This window comes from Erythrolamprus reginae, chromosome 6 (genome assembly GCF_031021105.1).
Source record: "Erythrolamprus reginae isolate rEryReg1 chromosome 6, rEryReg1.hap1, whole genome shotgun sequence".
In the NCBI taxonomy this organism is placed as follows: Eukaryota; Metazoa; Chordata; class Lepidosauria; order Squamata; family Dipsadidae; genus Erythrolamprus; species Erythrolamprus reginae.
In genome coordinates this window covers 35209448-35228151 of record NC_091955.1, presented here as the reverse complement: position 1 = coordinate 35228151, position 18704 = coordinate 35209448, and the positions used below count along the sequence as shown (strand labels likewise).

Here is an 18704-nt window from a genome sequence, read left to right as displayed (position 1 = left end):
CCTATTTTAAAAATTTACACAAAAAAATATTAGAATTAGATTTAAACAATTTTGTGATAATTGGAGACTTCAACGCAATAGTTGATGTAAATAAGGATTATAAAGGTAACTCCAAGTGCCGTACTCGTAACATCATTCCCTCTACTTTTCAACAAATAATTTATGAATATGCCTTAAAAGACATTTGGAGATACTTTTACCCTAAATCTACACAATATACCTTTTTCTCTCCCCCCCATCGAACCTGCTCACGTATTGACATGGCTTGGTCTAATATAGAAATAATAAATCAAATAATTGATGTTCAAATACTCAATGCAACTTGGGCAGACCACAATCCCCTCCTACTTACAATAAAAGACAACACTTACAATATTCCGCACAGATGGTCAATGTACTCAACAGTGATAAACCAAAAACAATTTCAACATAAAATACAGAATGATATCCCCCCTTTCATCCAAATTAACTTTAATGGCGAGATACCCAACGAAATAGCGTGGGACGCCACTAAAGCATATATACGCGGTGTTTACATCTCATATACAGCAAACAAAAACAAAGAAAAATATGCACAACTTCAAAAACTAAACATTTCTCTTCAAGAAGCAGAAAAGTTACTCTGCAATGATCCTAAAAATAACATAACTCTATTAGAAATAAATACGATCAAACATCAAATAAATTTAATAACACAACAACATATTGCCCAAAAGGTTAAAAATGCGAAACAAACATATTTTGAAGCGGCCAACAAACCAGGACGTTGGCTTTCTCTCAAATTAGCCCATCAAAAATCCGATAGAAACATAGATACTTTAGTTGATCCTTCTGGACAACTGAAAACGACTAATCCTGAAAAAAAAACAAATTATCCAAAACTTCTATCAACAACTCTACCAAGTCTCAAATTTGGATGCCGATTTAATATCAAAATATTTACAAACAAATGAACAAACAACTATGATAACAGATGACCAAAGAACTCTTCTAAACAAACCAATTTCTATTTCGGATATTGAGGCTGCAATAAACAAACAAAAAAACAATAAAACCCCAGGACCAGACGGAATCCCATCTGAATTTTATAAATCTCATATGGATATAATGGCACCCATACTCTTAGACATCTATAACAATGCGCTCTCACATGCAAAACTGCCCGCGTCCTGGTTTGAATCTTATATAACCCTTATCCCTAAAGACATTGAAAACAGACATCATTTGGAGAATTACAGACCGATTGCATTACTTAATACTGACTATAAAATATTTGCATCAATAATTGCGGACAGACTAAAAAATATATTAAATAAAATTATTCATTCTGACCAAAACGGATTCCTGCCGGGAAGAAACATTTCCACAAACACAAGAATTATATTAAATGCCTTGGAATACTATGACAAAAACTATGATAAAGCAGCTGCATTAATATTCATGGATCTCAAAAAAGCTTTTGATAGTCTTCAATGGCATTATCTTATAAATCAAATTAAATTCATGAATTTCGGCTCCAAATTTTTCAATCTAATCAAAACTATTTATTCTACTCAATCGGTCAAAATTCTTTTTAACAATGATATTACTAACACAATCACTATAACTAAGGGTGTACGTCAAGGATGTCCTCTGTCCCCACTTATTTTTATTCTGGCCATCGAGACCTTTCTCAAGACTATAAGAAACAACTCACAAATTCACGGTATTATGATTAAAAAAGAACATTACAAATTGCAGGCCTTTGCGGATGACATTGTATTCATCCTACAAGATCCAATTCGAACAGCACCCATTTTATTTGACGAAATTTATAAATTTGGTGAAATATCTGGCCTACAAATCAATAAAAATAAAACACAAATTTTGATAAAAAATATGATACCAAAAGAGATACTTACCTTGGAAGAATTAATTAAAATAAAGACCACAAAAAAAATTAAATATTTAGGAATTTGGATGACTTCGAATTATGCTACGATCAAAAAAGACAATTATGAACGATTAGTTAAAGAAATACAAGATCTTAACAGATGGTCAAAATTAAACTTATCTATTATGGGAAAAATAGCTGCCATAAAATCAAACATCCTTCCAAGGTTTCTTTACCTATTTCAGGTTGCTCCAATAAATTTGAATAAAACTTTTTTTAATATTCTTCACAAACAAGTTAAGAAGTTTATTTGGACCAAGAAGAAGGCCAGAATAAAATTGAAAAACCTTCAAGACCTTAGATCCAGGGGCGGACTTGGACTTCCAGATTTTTACATGTATTATCAAGCTACCATTTTAACCATGATTAAAAATTGGATCACACTCCAAAACACAAGACTCTTAACTCTGGAAGGATTTGATCTTCTTGCTGGGTGGCATACTTTTTTGACAGCAGACTACCACAAAATACCCAAATACTTCAAAAATCATTACTTACGCAAAACACTAATAACAATTTGGTTTACTATAAAACAAAATTACTACACCTCAATACCAAAATGGATATCCCCCAATGAAATACTAACTTTTCCCAACCTTTTCTCGTACTCTAAAACTCTGAGATACCAACAACTACTCGATGAATCAGACGCTCTTATTTCTAAACAACAATTGAACAATCAAGGAATTAATATAGATTGGTTAACATATTTACAAATTAAACTAAAATACGAACAACACAAAAAGCAATTTGGATTTCAAAATAATAATGTATTAGACACGATTCTTTTCGGCCCTTCTACAAAAATGATTTCAAAACTGTACAACTACTTACTAATTCAAGAAAATCCCGAAGAGCAAGTGAAATGTTGTATGATAGCTTGGGCTCAGAATTTTGGATATACGATTAACTTAATTGAGTGGGAGAAAACATGGACATCAAATTATAAAATGACAACTGCAATGTCTTATAAGGAGAACCAAATTAAAATGTTTTATCGTTGGCATTTGCCCCCAGCAAGAATATCCAAAATGTTTCCCAACTTCTCACCGACCTGCTGGAAGTGCAAGATCAAACCTGGAACCTACTACCACACATGGTGGACATGCCCAATTGCACAAAAATATTGGACAACAATTCAATCCCTAATTGACCAAGTCATGTCAATCAAATTACCACTCAAACCTGAGCTCTATCTTTTGGGGATATTCAGACAAAATCTTACTAAGACACAAAAATACCTTATACTACAAATTATAACTGCAGCCAGAATATCATATGCCTCTCTTTGGAAAGCCGATCAAGTACCCTCTTTCTTTACAATAATTACGAAAATTAACGAATGTGCTGAAATGTCCAAAATAGCAATGGAAGCACAAAACAAAAAAGACTCAGAATATTACGAAGCATGGGAAAGTTGGCATAAATGGGTTTCTCAGAAAAAATACAAAAAATTCTTATTGTAAAGTTCATACGTTACCACACCCAAAAGTACCTTCAACACTTAAATTAATATTAAAATAAATTAGAAAAGAAGCACCAAAAACTAATCAAATTTGCAACAAGAAAATATATCAAATCTCTTTTTATTTGTTTTCTAACTAACTTAACACACATTACAAACATACTGACTACTTTCAGAATAATTAATCTTTATACACACCCATCATATCACCTATATACTCCCCACCTTACAATTAAACAAAAGCCGTCCATAAAAATGTCTGCATTAAATGCAGACTCTTCTCTCTCTCTCTCTTTTCTTTTTTTATATTTTTTCTTTCTTTTCTCTTCTCCCTTTCTTTTTTTTTCTTTACTCCACCTCTTTACAACTAGAACTTTAATGTCAATATATGTATACTAAGAAATACTACATTTGAGTTGCTTCCAAATATAAATATTAAGATTAAGAAAGTAAGAGTTATTACATTTCTTCTAAAACACTCGTGTACTATAACTCACTTGTACTACAATTCTATTATAACATGTTTTGTTTTTGAACTCTCCCTCCCCCCCACCCTATCCTACCCCCAATTTTTCATTCTGTTCCCCCTTCTCCCAATCCCCTTCCCTGTTTTTAATTATTCTTGTAAATAAATAAAGTATTTTTCAAAAAAAAAAAAAAAGAGCATTACAGTAGTCGAACCTCGAGGTGATGAAGGCATGAGTGACTGTGAGCAGTGTCTCCAGGTCCAGATAGGGCTGTAACTGGTGCATCAGGTGAACCTGGGCAAACGCCCCCCCCTCGCCACAGGTGATAGGTGGTTCTCTAATGGAAGCTGTGGATCGAGGAGGACGCCCAAGTTGTGGACCCTCTCTGAGGGAGTCAATAATTCCCCCCCCCAGAGTAAGGGACAAACAGATGGAATTGTCCTTGAGAGGCAAAACGCAAAGCCACTCCGTTTTATCAGGGTTGAGATTGAGTCTTGACACCCATCCAGACCTTAATAGACTCCAGGCAGTGGCACATCACTTCCACTGCTTCGTTGACTGGACATGGGGTGGAGATGTACAGCTGGGTATCATCAGCATACTGATAATATCTTATCCCATGCCCTTGGATGACCTCGCCCAGTGGTTTCATGTAGATATTAAATAGCAGGGAGGAGAGGACCGACCCCTGAGGCACCCCACAAGGGAGAGGCCTAGAGGTCGACGTCTGACCCCCCTACTAACACCGACTGCGACCGACCAGAGAGGTAGAAGGAGAACCACTGAAGGACAGTGCCTCCCACTCCCAACCCCTCCAGCCGGCACAGAAGGATACCATGGTCGATGGTATTGAAAGCTGCTGAGAGGTCAAGAAGCACCAGGACAGAGGATAAACCCCTGTCCCGGGCCCGCCAGAGATCATCCATCAACGCGATCAAAGCAGTTTCTGTGCTGTTCCCGGGCCTGAATCCTGACTGTTGAGGGCCTAGATAATCGGCTTCTTCCAAGGACCGTTGGAGCTGGAGCGCCACCACCCTCTCAAGACTGGACGATAGTTAAGAATGGCTGGGTCCAGGGAAGGCTTTTTGAGGAGGGGGCACACAAGTGCCTCCTTGTAGGGAGCCGGGAAGGAACCCCTCCCCAAAGAAGTGTTCACAATCTCCTGGACCCAGCTCCATGTCACCTCCCTGCTGGCCAAACCAGCCAGGAGGGACACGGATCCAGTAAACAGGTGGCGGAACTCACAGCTCCAATGGCCTTGTCCACTTCATCAGGTGTCACCAGATCAAACTCTTCCCAGACATATAGACAGGTAAGGGCCCCAGTCACCTCGACTGACTCATTGTCAGTTGACTCTGTTATCCAATCGGAGTCGAGGTCCGCCTGGATCCGAGCGACGGTAGTTTAAAGTCCCCCAAGACAATGAGTCTGGGGAATCCTACTGCCAGCCCGGCTACCTCCTCGAGTAGCACAGGCAGGGCTGTTGATACGCAGCTAGGAGGCAGGTACATGAGCAACAAGCCCACCTGAACCCCTAAGTCCAACTTCACCAGGAGGGACTCACAACCTGCAATCTCTGGAGCAACAAGTCTACGCAGGCAACGGCTCTCCCTGGCTATAATAGCCACTCCCCCCCCTTTCCTGGGGTCGAGGCTGATGCCATATCTGAAACCCGGCTGGGCAGATTTCAGAGTGGAACTCCTCCCTCTGGGCCCAGCCAGGTTTCAGTCACACATGCCAAGTCGGCCTCCTCATCCAGGATCAAATCCCGGATGAGGAGAGCTTTATTTACCACCGATCTGGCATTGAGTAGCAGCAGCCTGAGTCCAGGGCCAGAATTACAGTCGTCACCAGTACTCTGGGTTGAGCTCACAGAGCCGGAAAAAGGGATCGCTATTAAGCAGTGATCTTTCCTTCCCCGGTAACGGCTAGCTTCCTGGTTCCTGCCATATCTGCCTGTCCCCAGCCAGACCACAATATTCTGACCCTCTGCCACCTCAGAGATAGGTGCCTCCTCCCCTCCTGCCTCTCCAACGTCAGGTGTGCCAAGTATATAATTCCTACCATATCCATTCCCTTCATCCACACCATAGTCCCACCCACCCACCCCCATTCCATCCACTCCATTCATTCCAGTAATCATAAGCATCCATCCTTAAAAGAACCCCCCAGTAATTAATTAAAAATATAGATTAATTAAAACACTAATTAATTAGCTAATGGAATATAGACAGAATAATTATATTAAAATCCAATCCCACTAAAATCAATTAAATTAATATAGCAATATGTTCACTTAATTAATGTAACAATAAAGTGCAATAAAAGAGACAGGTTGGGTCAGTTTGCAGCACTGTCCTAGAGACAGTTAAATCATAGCTTTTTGCACAAGTAAGAAGTCTTTACAGTCTTTACTGTCTTTACAGAGGGGAATGAGGGAACAGGACTGTCCTTCCGAAGGTAACAGTCCATGGGGGGGAGGGGTATCACTTCAACCTACACCCTCAGCAGTCTCTTCTCCCCCCCATCTTTGCCACCTCCATCTCCTGGTGCCAGATTCATCCACTTTTCTGTCCACTGATGCCATAGGGGAGGGGGGGTGTCTGTCGTCACTGGCTGGATCTTGATTTCCCAAGGGCCCTCTCCGATGCCGCCCACACATGCTGGGCGCCATTCGGCCTCCTGATGCCTCCTGGTGCCCCACACTTTCGCAGCATGTCCTACCATCAGCTCCTCAATAGCTCTCCGTTTGGTGGTCGGTTTGGGGCTCGTCAGTCAGCAGATCTTCCGGCGCTGGCTGCTCTTCCTGGCCACCGCCCCAGATCCGCCCGGTCTCATCGGCCAGTTTCCAGACCCACCCGATCAATCTCTAATCACAGCTTCTGACGACATTCCGCTCAATTTTCACCAGCCTCGCTTCCGCAATTGATGGAAGATACACATTTCTTTCTCTAGAGAAGCTTATTATTCACCCACCCCCTTTTTTCTCTCTGTCTCTTTAAAAGAAAAGAACCTGGTGGAAAACTACCCCCCCCCCATTTGAACTCACACCCCAACTGATCCCAGGTGCGTAATCTTCCTCAGATCTTCCTTACATTGCAAGTAGAGCAATGGAAATAACCCTGCAAAGACTTAGGGCTTGGAAAACATTCTTCTTTGCAGAGAGTAACAGTGAAAGAGATGAAAGAAACTTACTCAGAGCAATTTAGAGTAATGAAACAAACCCTGCAAAGACTTAGGGCTTGAAAACATTCTTCACAGAGAGTAACAATGAAAGAGCTTGGTTGGGGCTGGAAAGAAATACCTGGAGCAAGTAAAAGAATGAAAAAAACCCCTACAAACCCCTAAGATTTGGAATAAATTATTGGCAAAGATTAACAATGAAAGAGCTTGCAAGTGGTAAGAGCTGGGAACATCATTAGCACCTGGTTAGGGCTAGAAAAAAACATTTGAAGCAAATAGAGAATGAAAAAAATCAAAGACACGGTTTGGAATATATTATTGGCAGAGATTAACAATGAAAGAGCTTGCAAGTGGTAAGAGCTGGGAACATTGCTAGCACCTGGTTAGGGCTAGAAGGAAACTTACTCAGAGCAAGTTAGAGTAATTAAACAAATCCTGCAAAGACTTAGGGCTGGGAAAACATTCTTCACAGAGAGAAACAATGAAAGAGCCTGCAAGGTAAGAGCTGGGAAGATCGTTAGCAGCTAGTTAGGGCTGGGGAAAAAAGCTACATTCACTGTATGACACCCTAATTATCAGCCTAATTTAGGGAGGAAAAAGGTGTGTCTTATACTCTGAAAAATATGGTAATTAATACCTAATTTTAATGTTAAAATCGTAGTCCTCAGTAGAACTCCTTTTTTTTTGTCCTCTTGCTACCACCAGAACCGGAATATGAAGAATATTGTTGTAAGCCACCCTGAATCCTTTGGGATAGGGTGGCATAGAAGTCAAATAAAATAAAATAAATAAATAAATGCGATCAATGCTGGCCTCACTAACACAAGGGCTGGCAGGGTGGGAATGGGAACCGGGAGGGGAGGATGACAGAAAGAGGGACAGGCCTGCAGCACACATCCACAGCTTTAAGAATCTCAGAGCAACAGGAAAAGGAGGCTGGTCCCGCCAAACCTCATACACTCATCCCGGGATCAGGAAATCGGAGGCTGGGCCCAGCTGGTGAACTCTCCTTGGGGCTCTTAGCTATTCCTTTTCTTTCTTCCTTTTGGAAATTTGGACTAGCTGAGGAACGAGGTAAACCACAGCAGAGACTTCCCTTCTCATCCTTTCGTGACCCTCTGGCCAGCTGTGGCGGAGCCAGGAATGTGTTCATGTGTGGAAGATCCTCAAACGAGCAGGCTCGGCCAAAGCGCAAGAAACCCACACACATAGTGGGTGACCGCTCGCTTGAGGAGGGTCTCCCTGTTCGTATGCACACTCGCAGCCTTGCCACAGTCGGCCAAGGGAATCACAAGAGGAGGAGGAGGATCACCCAAGAGGAAGTCTCCGGTGCAGTTTACACTCATTCCTCAGCCAGCCCAGATTTCCAAAAAGAAGAAAGAAAAGGAGTAGCGAAGAGCCCCAAAGAGAGCTCACTGGGCTTTATGAGAGAGTGAAAAGAGACACAAACACACAGAGAGATACACATATACAGAGACATAGGGAGAGACACACACAGAGAGATACAGAGAGAGAGGGGAGAGATGGAGGGGGGGAGAGAGAAAGAGACATAGAAACAGAGGGAGGAGAGAGGGGATACAGGGGATACAGAGGGTGAGGGGAAGAGAGAGGGGGCGAGACAGATATAGAGGGGGAAGAGGGAGAGGAGGAGAGAGAAATACACAGAGATACAGGGAGGGGGAGATGATAGATAGAGAGTGAGAGAGACAGAAAAGAGTTATGTAGTTCATGGTTCTCTACCCTAATGACCAGTTGGGTAGGTATGGCTAGGGAGTCATGTGCCTGGATGGGAGCTAAGTGATGTTGAATTGATCATGCCCACTCAGGTTTTGTAGCTCCCAGGGGTTTTTTTTCTGTGGGAAATGGGTCCAAATGGCTCTTTGAGTTTAAGTTTCTTACCCTGATTCAGGAGTAAGGACTCCAGGAAGTGGGAGACCCAAACTAGATGAAGCTTTAGACAGATTTCTCATCCCTTTGTCTTCTTTTAATTGATTTGTGCATGTGTTTGTTTTACCATTTAATGATTCGTTGAATGGAAAGGCTGCCATTCAAGCAGAGTAAAAGAACAGACCTCAACATTGTGAATCTTTCAAAAACAACAACAACACCCCATTCTCAGAATGGTGCTTTTCAGCTCATTGCATGATTTGTTCCTGATGAAATAGCAGTGGAGTTGTTTGTGTGAAAGAACAAATGCTGTGGAATTTTCACATTAGTGATTCTCTATTTGTGCAGCTATTGAAAACTGGGCATGCATATGTAAAACTAATCTTCAATGGTGTTCTACGTAGTCATTCTCTTCCTTTGTAAATAAACAGAAGCTGCAAGAATGAAAGGTCAAGGCGAGTAGGACATTAGATGAGAGAAACTTTGCTACATGGAAGCAGATCAGATCTTTGCAAACAACATGAATAAGCTTGAATTATTTCTATTCCCACTATGAAAGTGGTCAAAGGCAATGTGTAGATGAATAAATAGGAGTCTTGCAGATATATTATGGACAGTTTGATGGCTTTGAGTTTTTTATTTGATATAGACGTCTAATTTGTAAAGCATGTTAATCTCAAGTGCCCTACAATCTTTATATTACCTAAATATTTTCAACACTCCCAGTTCCCTATCTCTTGATAATTTCCTATTACAGTACTGAAATATAAATAATTTATTTCTTTGGTTTTACATGGCAAAAATATACCTTGATTTTCTCACACTTAGTTTGTTGTCCAAAACAACATGCAGTTAAGCACTCAGAGTACTGAGCAGTAAAATCCGGTAAAAGCAGTAAAAAGGAAAAGCAGAAATAGAAAGTACTAAAAAAAAGTGGGATGCCTTTTTTTACTTTTAAACATATTTTTAAATGTATAAAACTGATTTATGTTAGTACATGTGGTTTTTTCACTTCGCGTTGACATGCAGTGATCTCTAACACAATACAACACATACTTTTTCTCCATACAATCCGCCTGCTTCTCAAGCTGCCATTGCCAGTCATATTAACTAACTTGTTTCGTAGACTAAGTCCATCAAGTCATATTTATCTAACAAATAGGTCTAACAAATTTGTCTAACAATTTTTTAAGATTTCATGGAGTTGGAGAGTTGGGATGGCTACAATTTCATCAATTTGCATTCAAAATACCTAGTTTGATCAGTCTTCATTTGTTTCTGTCATTGCAACTTTACGCTATTATTATTATTATTATTATTATTATTATTATTATTATTATTTATCAGATTTGTATGCCGCCCCTCTCTGTAGACTCGGGGCGGCTCACAGCAATAATAAAAACAATGTATAATGACAAATCTAATATATTTAAAAAATATCTGAAGTCCCTTATTTAAAAACAAGACATACACACAAACATGCCAGACATAAATTATATAGGCCTGGGGAAGATGTCTCAATTCCCCCATGCCTGATGGCAGAGGTGAGTTTTAAGATGTTTACAAAAGGCAAGGAGGGTGGGGGCAACCCTAATCTCCAGGGGAAGCTGGTTCCAGACACTCTTCAAAGGTAGCCCCATGTAGCAATGTTCCCTCTAATTTTTTTTTTCAGTGTGGGCGGAAAAGTATAGTGTCTGAGCGGCAGTCCCCTTGGGACTGGGCGGCATATAAGTAAGTAAGTAAGTAAGTAAGAAAGAAAGAAAGAAAGAAAGAAAAAAATCCCTTCATTTTTATTAAAAGAAATTAATAATTTAAAAAAACCAAAATCCATTACTATTAAAACTAAATCAACCAGCAAAACCAAAAATCTTTTTTCTATCATTTCTCTCTATCTCTTCCTTCCACTCTTCTCTCTCTCTTGCTTTCTCTGTCTCTCTCTCTCTTGCTTTCTTCCTCTCTCTCACTCTCTTCTCTCTCTTTCTCTCTCTCTCCCCCTCTTGCTCACTCTCTTTTTCTCACTTTCTCTCTTGTTTTCTTTCTCTCTCTCTTGCTTTCTCTCTCACCCTTTCTCTCTTGTTTTCTTTCTCACTTTTTCTCTCTCTTGTTCTCTCTGTCTTGCTATCTCTTTCTCTCCTCCCTTCTCTCTCTCTCTCTTTCTCACTTTCTCTCTATCTTGCTGTCTTTTGCTCTCACTCTCTCTCGTTCTCTCTCCGTTCTTCTCACAGCGGAGGCCGGCGAAGGTGATATTCAATGTCGGGGGCGCGCGGGCGGTTGCCAGCAAAGGTTTTTCTTATTTTGAATGTTCTGAGCGGGCTGGCAGGGGGATAGGGAGTGCGCGCAACCGCCCGCGTGCCCCCGACATTGAATATCACCTTTGCCGGCCTCCGCTGTGAGAACGCCTGCCCCGCCTCTCCTGCAACCCCCTTGCTGAGAGCCCGGGACGAAAGTGCTCTCGGCAAAGGGACTGTGAGACGGGCAGGGCGTGCGTTCCTGGTGCGGGAGGAGCCGCGCCCAAAGGCAGGAGGCGGCTGAGGAGCAGAGGGGGCGGATCGGGCGGGCAGGGGGCAGCGCCGAAAGGCGGAGGGGGCTGGAGGCACCGTGGGGAGGCAGGGGCAGCCGCGGCTCCCTTCCCTTCTACTGTCGGCACCTCCCCCCCGCCACCCCCATGGGCTGGCAGGGGGAGGGGAGCGCGCGCCCATGAAAAAGGGTGCGCGGGGGGTATTTTGGGGCACACGCTTGCTCATGCGCACAGCTTACGGGGAACACTGCCATGTAGTGAGCGTTACAGTAGTTGAACCTCAAGGTGATGAGGGCATGAGTGACTGTGAGCAGTGACTCCCGGTCCAGGTAGGGCCGCAACTGTTGCACCCCTTGCCAGAGCTAAAATATGGTTCTCTAACGTAAGCTGTGGTTCGAGGAGGACACACAAGTTGTGGACCCTCTATAAGCCGGGGTGGCGCAGCAGGTAGATTGCTGTACTGCAGACCACTGAAGCTGACTGTAGATCTGAAGGTCAGCGGTTCAAATCTCATCACCGGCTCAAGGTTGACTCAGCCTTCCTTCCGAGGTGGGTAAAATGAAGACCCGAATTGTGGGGGCAATATACCTGCTCTGTTAAAAAGTGCTATTGCTAACATGTTGTAAGCCGCCCTGAGTCTAAGGAGAAGGGCGGCATAAAAATTAAATAAATAAATAAAATCCCCCCCCCCCAGGGTAATGGACGGACAAATGGAATTGTTCTTGGGAGGCAAAACCCACAGCCACTCCGTCTTATCAGGGTTGAGTTTGAGCCTGTTGACACTCATCCAGACCCTAACAGCCTCCAGGCGCTGGTACATCACTTCTACTGCTTCGTTGACTGGACATGGGGTGGAGATGTACAACTGGGTATCATCATACCGAGTCTGCGGAGAGGGGCGGCATACAAATCTAAATAATAATAATAATAATAATAATAATAATAATAATAATAATAATCAGCGTACTGATGATACCTCACCCCATGCCCCTGTATGATCTCGCCAGCGGTTTCATGTAGATATTAAATAGCAGGGGGAGAGGACCGACCCCTGAGGCACCCCACAAGGGAGAAGCCTAGAGGTCGACCTCTGACCCCCCACTAACATCGACTGCGACCGACCGGAGAGGTAGGAGAACCATTGAAGAACAGTGCCTTCCACTTCCAACCCCTCCAGCTGGTGCAGAAGGATACCATGGTCAATGGTATCGAAAACCGCTGAGAGGTCGAGAAGCACCAGGACAGAGGATAAACCCCTGTCCCGGGCCCGCCAGAGATCATCCATCAATATATTACATTAATTTAATAAATAACAGCAAAAATGTTTTTTCCAATGGTCAAATGATATTGCACCACATATTATATAATATATTACAAGTATAGTAATACCTCATCTTACGAACTTAATTGGTTCCCGGAGGAGGTTCATAAGGCGAAAAGTTCGTAAGACGAAACAATTTTCCATAGGAAACAATGTAAAATAAATTAATGCATGCAAGAAACCCCACCCCACCCCGCAAAAATGGCGCTCCACTGGGCGCTGCCACCCGACTGTTGCCTTTTGAAACAGCCGGGGGGCTTCTTGGCGTCCTCCCGAACACCAAACCCGGAAGTTTGGCAAAAGTTCAGGTTTGGTGTTTGGGTTCGGGAGGACGCCAAGAAGCCCCCCGCTGTTTTAAAAGGTGACAGCCAGGCGGTGGGGCTTCTTGGTGGCCACCCGAACCCGAACTTTTGCCAAACTTCCGCATTGTAAAGCGGAAAAAGTTAATAAGAAGAGGCAAAAAATTTCCAAACCCCGGGTTCGTATCTCGGAAAGTTCGTATGACGAGGGGTTCGTATCACGAGGTACTACTCTATATGTTGTATATAGTTGAGCACAGTGCAACGATATAATAATGGAAGAAATATTGTTTTCTATGAATAATTTGCAACAGGTTCTTATTAAAAATTTGATGGAATATTTTGTTTTTTAATCAATAGAAAAATATTCTGGATCAACAGCAGCAAGAAAGATATGACACAGATTTTCATGGCACATGCATGTTTTGTGACCAGCTTTTTGGGGGTAACAGGTTAGTACCGAACATTTTACAATATGTTTTTATGTTCGTGAACATTCTAATGCTGTATGAATTGTGATAAGTGATAGTAAATAGCACAATATTACAATGAATTAGATAGATGGGTAAGTAACAGGTAGCTGGGATAAGGAGGCATTACTTTTCTGATGCTACTGATTCCCCCTCCCCCACTGGAGATCAGACTGGCTCCTCTGTGCTGTTCTCAGCAAGTTCCTGAAAGCCAAGATTTTTCAAACAGCCTTATTCAAATTGGATTTCATAGTGTGATCTTTTATTTTATTTCTATTCTTTCAATGTTATTGTGTTTTTATTTAGGTACAAGATTTTTGATATTGTTTTTTTTCTTTGCATGCACGCCACTAAGAGTCATTTTTATGAGGTTGCATAAAATATGTTTAATAGTATTTTAAACATATTTATAATAATAATTATAATAAAATAATTATAATAAAAATGTATTATAATAATAACAGAGTTGGAAGCGACCTCGGAGGTTTTCTAGTCCAATCCCCTGCTTAGGCAGGAAACCCTACACTACATCTTAAAAACTTCTGGGGTTGGAGTATTCACAACTTCCACTGGTTAATTGTTCTGTCAGGAAATTTTTCCTTAATTCTAAGTTACTTCTCTCTTTGTTTAGTTTCCACCCTTGCTTCTTGTTCTACCTTCAGGTGCTTTGGAGAATAGGTTGACTCTATCTTCTTTGTGGCAACCCCTGAGGTACTGGAACACTGCTATCATGTCTCCCCTGGTCCTTCTTTTCACTAAACTGGACATACCCTGTTCCTGCAACTGTTCTTCATATGTTTTATACTCCAGTCCCCTAATCATGTTTGTTGCTTTTCTCTGTACTCTTTCTAGAGTCTCAACATCCTTTTTGCATTGTGGCGACCAAAGCTGAATGCAGTATTCCAAGTGGGGCCTTACCATTATGGTATGAACAATACCTTACCAAATGGTATTAACATTTCGCGTGACCTTGATTCTATCCCTCTGTTAATGCAACCTAGAACTGTGTTGGCTTTTTTGGCAGCTGTTGCCTGCTGCTGGCTCAAATTTAAATGGTTGTCCACTAGGACTCTAAGATCTCTCTCATTGTTACTACTGTTGATATATTATGTTTATTATTTAAAGTTTTGATTCATGCCTTTTTTTTGGGACTATATAAATTTTATTATCATTTTGTTCAGTTCAATTTAAAAAAATTACTTAATCTTATTGGAGAATTTGGAATAAAAAAAATATTTTGGGTAAAAAAATGTTCATTTTAATTACCTCTATTTTACCAAGTGATGATATTTGTAATTTTGCCCAGGTCTTTATGGATATTCTAAATTAGTTTAGTGTAGTTATCTTCTTTTAATAAGTTGCTGATAGCCATAGGCCTAAATATTTCACTTTTTTATGGATTTAATACCTAGTATAATCTCCAAATTTCTATTTTGCTGTTCTATTAAATTTTTCACTATTATTATTTTTTCTTTATCTATTTTAACTCCTGCCACACCTTTCCAAATTTCTCACTCCCTAATTAGAATTATCCCTGTCTCCAATGGTGTTGTACATAATCCTGATCAGTTGGAGGATGATGAAGATATTGAGGACTCGGATTCAGATAGTGTTTATGAATTAGTGGGGGGGGGGCGCGGGGTTACAGGTAGTAGAACAGGTGGGAGGCCAACCAGTGGATGGGGCTATGAGTTCAGGATCTAGTGAGGGAGAATCAGACGCTCGCTGGGTTAACCCTAAATTCAGAAGGGCCCAAAAACGTAGAGAACAGAGGTCTGGAAGAAGATATTAAGGAGAGGAATGGGTTAAGGAGAGGAATGGGTTAAATACTGTATTTGGCACGTCAGGGGGTCAGTGGAGAAGAAGGGTGGAGTTTCAACGTTGCCGAAGGGAAGATGGATGTGTTTCTTGCCGCTCTCAAGTATGCAGAAGAATTCTGTGTTGTTAACAGTCAGTTCTGCTGTTTTTCAAAGTCATGCTGTTAGGAAAATAAATCTTGTTAAGTGGAGCAGATGAAGAAATGTGAGGAATGCAGCTAAGAGAGATAACGGACTGAGTGCCTGTATGGAATGTGTTTGAATTACAGGAGAGCAGAGAAATAGATGGAGTTTCTTTATTCATGAAATGATGCATTTAACAAGAGTTATTTGTAATTGCTAAATTTCTACCAGAAACCAGAACAAATGGGTCTTCCAAAATGTATGCCATATCATCAGCAAAAACCTGTACTCTCTACCTAAGAACGTCTCTACTTAAGAACTTTTCTAGATAAGTACCAGGTGTTCAAGATTTTTTTGCCTCTTCTTAAGAACCATTTTCTACTTAAGAACCCGAGCCCGGAAAAATTTCCCAGGAAATTTGAGAGCGGCACAAAGACCCAACCATTTTCCTGCCATTCCCCCTTTAATCCTGGCCATCTCAGGCTTTTCGTGGCTGCCAGAGGAGACTTTTGGTGGCATTCTCCATTGCATCTGGAAGGAGAGTCCAACATGGGTATTACTCCAATCCTATTGGTAGAGACTGAGTTAATTTATACATATTAATTGAGCACTGCCCCCTCTGCTCTCCCCATGAGCCAGTTTTAAAAACTCAGTCTAAGTGTAGAGACATGCTGAGTTTGTTGAGAGACCCTTAATGGGTTAAATTGATTAATAATAGTGAATAAAATGTATAAACCTGTTTAATCTGTTTTCTTTCTCTTTCAGATTGGAAGTCAGAAGAGGAACAGGAGGATGGGGTCTCTGCCCTCCGTGGGCAGCACCCCCAACGATCCTCCTCAGGGGTTTTGCATTCCCCCCGAGGGAACACCCCGCAGAGGAGCAGTCAGCCTGGGGTCCCTGACCTTCGAGGTCACACCAGGGCTGCGAGCCGAAGGTGGAGGGGAATGCCCCTCCACTGGGAGGCTCGGAGACGTCCCGGATCGGCCGGCATGGAGCCGCCTCACAGCTGATCAGGAGATCAGTGCGGCGGCTGCCGCTGAGGCCACAGGAGCCGCCGGAACAGCCGCCGAGAGCGGCGAGCAGCTGGAAAAGCCGCGGCCCCTCTCACAGAGCCGCGGAGGCCGGAGAGAAGCGGGTCCCGGCTCCGGAGACCGGAGCGACCCGGAAAACATCCCGGATGCCGCAGAGGCGCAGGCGCCGCCATGTTGGGGCTGAAAATGAGGAGAACGCGTCATTAGGCGCGAAAAACCACTCCTCCCCCCCCCCCCCGACGGCGGAAAGAGCGCGAAGGGCCAGGAAGCCCAGGGCGCAGGTGCAGGCTCGGGACTGACGAGGCGCCATTTTGCGTAACTCGACGGAGGCAGCAAACAAGGCAACCGGAGGCAAATAAATCTAATTACTGGGCTCCACGAGCTTGCGAGGTACCAGGCACTGTGAGTACTATGGAGGATCGCCAAGTCAGCGATAAGCCCGCTTCCCCTAGGCCACCAAAATACAAGCCCAAGGAGAAGGGAAAGGAGAAGGCAAAAGCCCCTCATTCTCCTGCTTCCACCTCTTCTATCAAGGAGGCCGAAAAGCGCATCAAAGCGCTTGAAAAGAAGCTGGAAGCTGCCTTACAATCATCTCCAGCAGGGCTCCCTCCAGTACAGCGACAGGGATCAGACCCTGTGTCACCCCCAGCTACCTTTGGGCCTATGGGGGTCCATCATGAAGGGGACTGGTCCCCAGACCGGCAGTTTTTGCCCATGCCTCAGGTCATGCCTTCCCCCAGCACTTCCTGGGCCAGACCAGGGTCAGCGGGGCCTTTGGAGAGGAGCTCCCAGGGACCATCTGCCACCTTTACCCCCACAGCAGCTGGATGGAGATCACAGCCTGGGGCATGGCAGAATTTGCCCCCAGATTTGCAGGACATTATAGCCAATGCGTATTCGCAAAACATGGCCATGGGAGCACAGCAGCATGGCAGGCATTCCCAACTGGCAAAGGATTCATGGTCGGCACCGCCCCCCTCGGGCTTGGGGTCCTTGTTGGAAGAGCCGGATCAGTTGGAAGGCAGTGACCCAGAATATGGCTTCTCAGAGGATGAGACAGCGCCGGAACAACCACCCACGGTGGGTTTATTTAAACCAACGCTTTTTAGGCCCTTATTATGTAAGGCCAAGCATGTGATGAACCTTCCCGGCTCAGCCAAGACAACAGAGACCACAGAGACTGGAAACACCTCGACCACCCTCCTTCAGGAGCCTCAACCCGAGTCCGACCACTTTCCTGCCTCGGACATTTTTGTGAAAGGGCTCAAAAGACCCTGGCAGTATCCTGCAGCAGCCCAAGGTCCTACCAACATCGAAAGGAAGTTCTACACCTTCGATGAGGAGGTGGAGAAGCTCTTGGAATTCCCTCCAATCGACCAACCCGTCGTGACACTTGTGTCAAGCGCCTTGGTGCCTTCAGAGACAGGCGACAGCCTGAGACCTGAAGAGAGGAGGACAGAAACAATGCTGCGCAAGACGCACCAGATGTCAAGCTGGAGTTTCCGAGCTGCGGCAGCAGCTTCATTCATTAACCGAGCCTCACTGCTCTGGATACAGGAGATGCAGTCACGCCTCGGCCCGGAGGATGGGCGTCTCCACCAAGATCTAAGTAAGCTGCGAGCAGTGACAGAATTCTCCGCGGACGCTACCTTACACGCGGCCAAGTTCTCCGCCAGGAGCATGGCAGCCACACTGTCATCTCGCCGCCTCCTGTGGTTGAAGAACTGGCAAGCGGATCTTAAATCTAAATGGCGGCTGGCATCCGGTCCATTCCAAGTATCAACCCTGTTCGGTGACCTGCTAGAAAAAGTCCTCGTGGAAGACAAGGACAAGAGGAAGGTCCTCCTCAGGTCCAACCGAAGGCAGGACCGTAGATCCACGCCATACTCTAGACGACAGTCCTTTCGTTGGGACACTTCGACCAGCTCCAACCAGAACCAGCGACCCTTCTCACAGGGTCCATACACTTCACAATCCTACAAAAGCGATCGCGGCTCCTTTCAGGACAGGCCATGGGGCTACCATCAGTCCAGGAGGCCTGATGGCAACAACCAACGAGGGTTCAAACGCAACTCAAAGTGACTCAGCCACTTTACAGCCCTTGGGAGGCAGGCTCCAGGGATTCAGCACGGCCTGGCAAGCGACCTCCTCCGACAAATGGGCTGTGGCTACCGTGACGCACGGACTCAA

General features: G+C 43.6%; 1 protein-coding gene across 2 annotated transcripts in view; it reads left to right on the top strand.

The window, feature by feature from the left end:
- ZNF277 (zinc finger protein 277) overlaps positions 1 to 18704 on the top strand; it is a 306252-nt gene that overhangs the window by 125944 nt on the left and 161604 nt on the right. For both annotated transcript variants that reach the window (XR_011559472.1, XM_070755514.1), the window contains exon 5: positions 13434 to 13525. Coding sequence is in view for 1 of the 2 variants with exons in the window: in XM_070755514.1 (XP_070611615.1) it covers positions 13434 to 13525 (92 nt within the window). In the remaining variant the exon portion in view is untranslated. The remainder of the gene's footprint in view (positions 1 to 13433; positions 13526 to 18704) is intronic.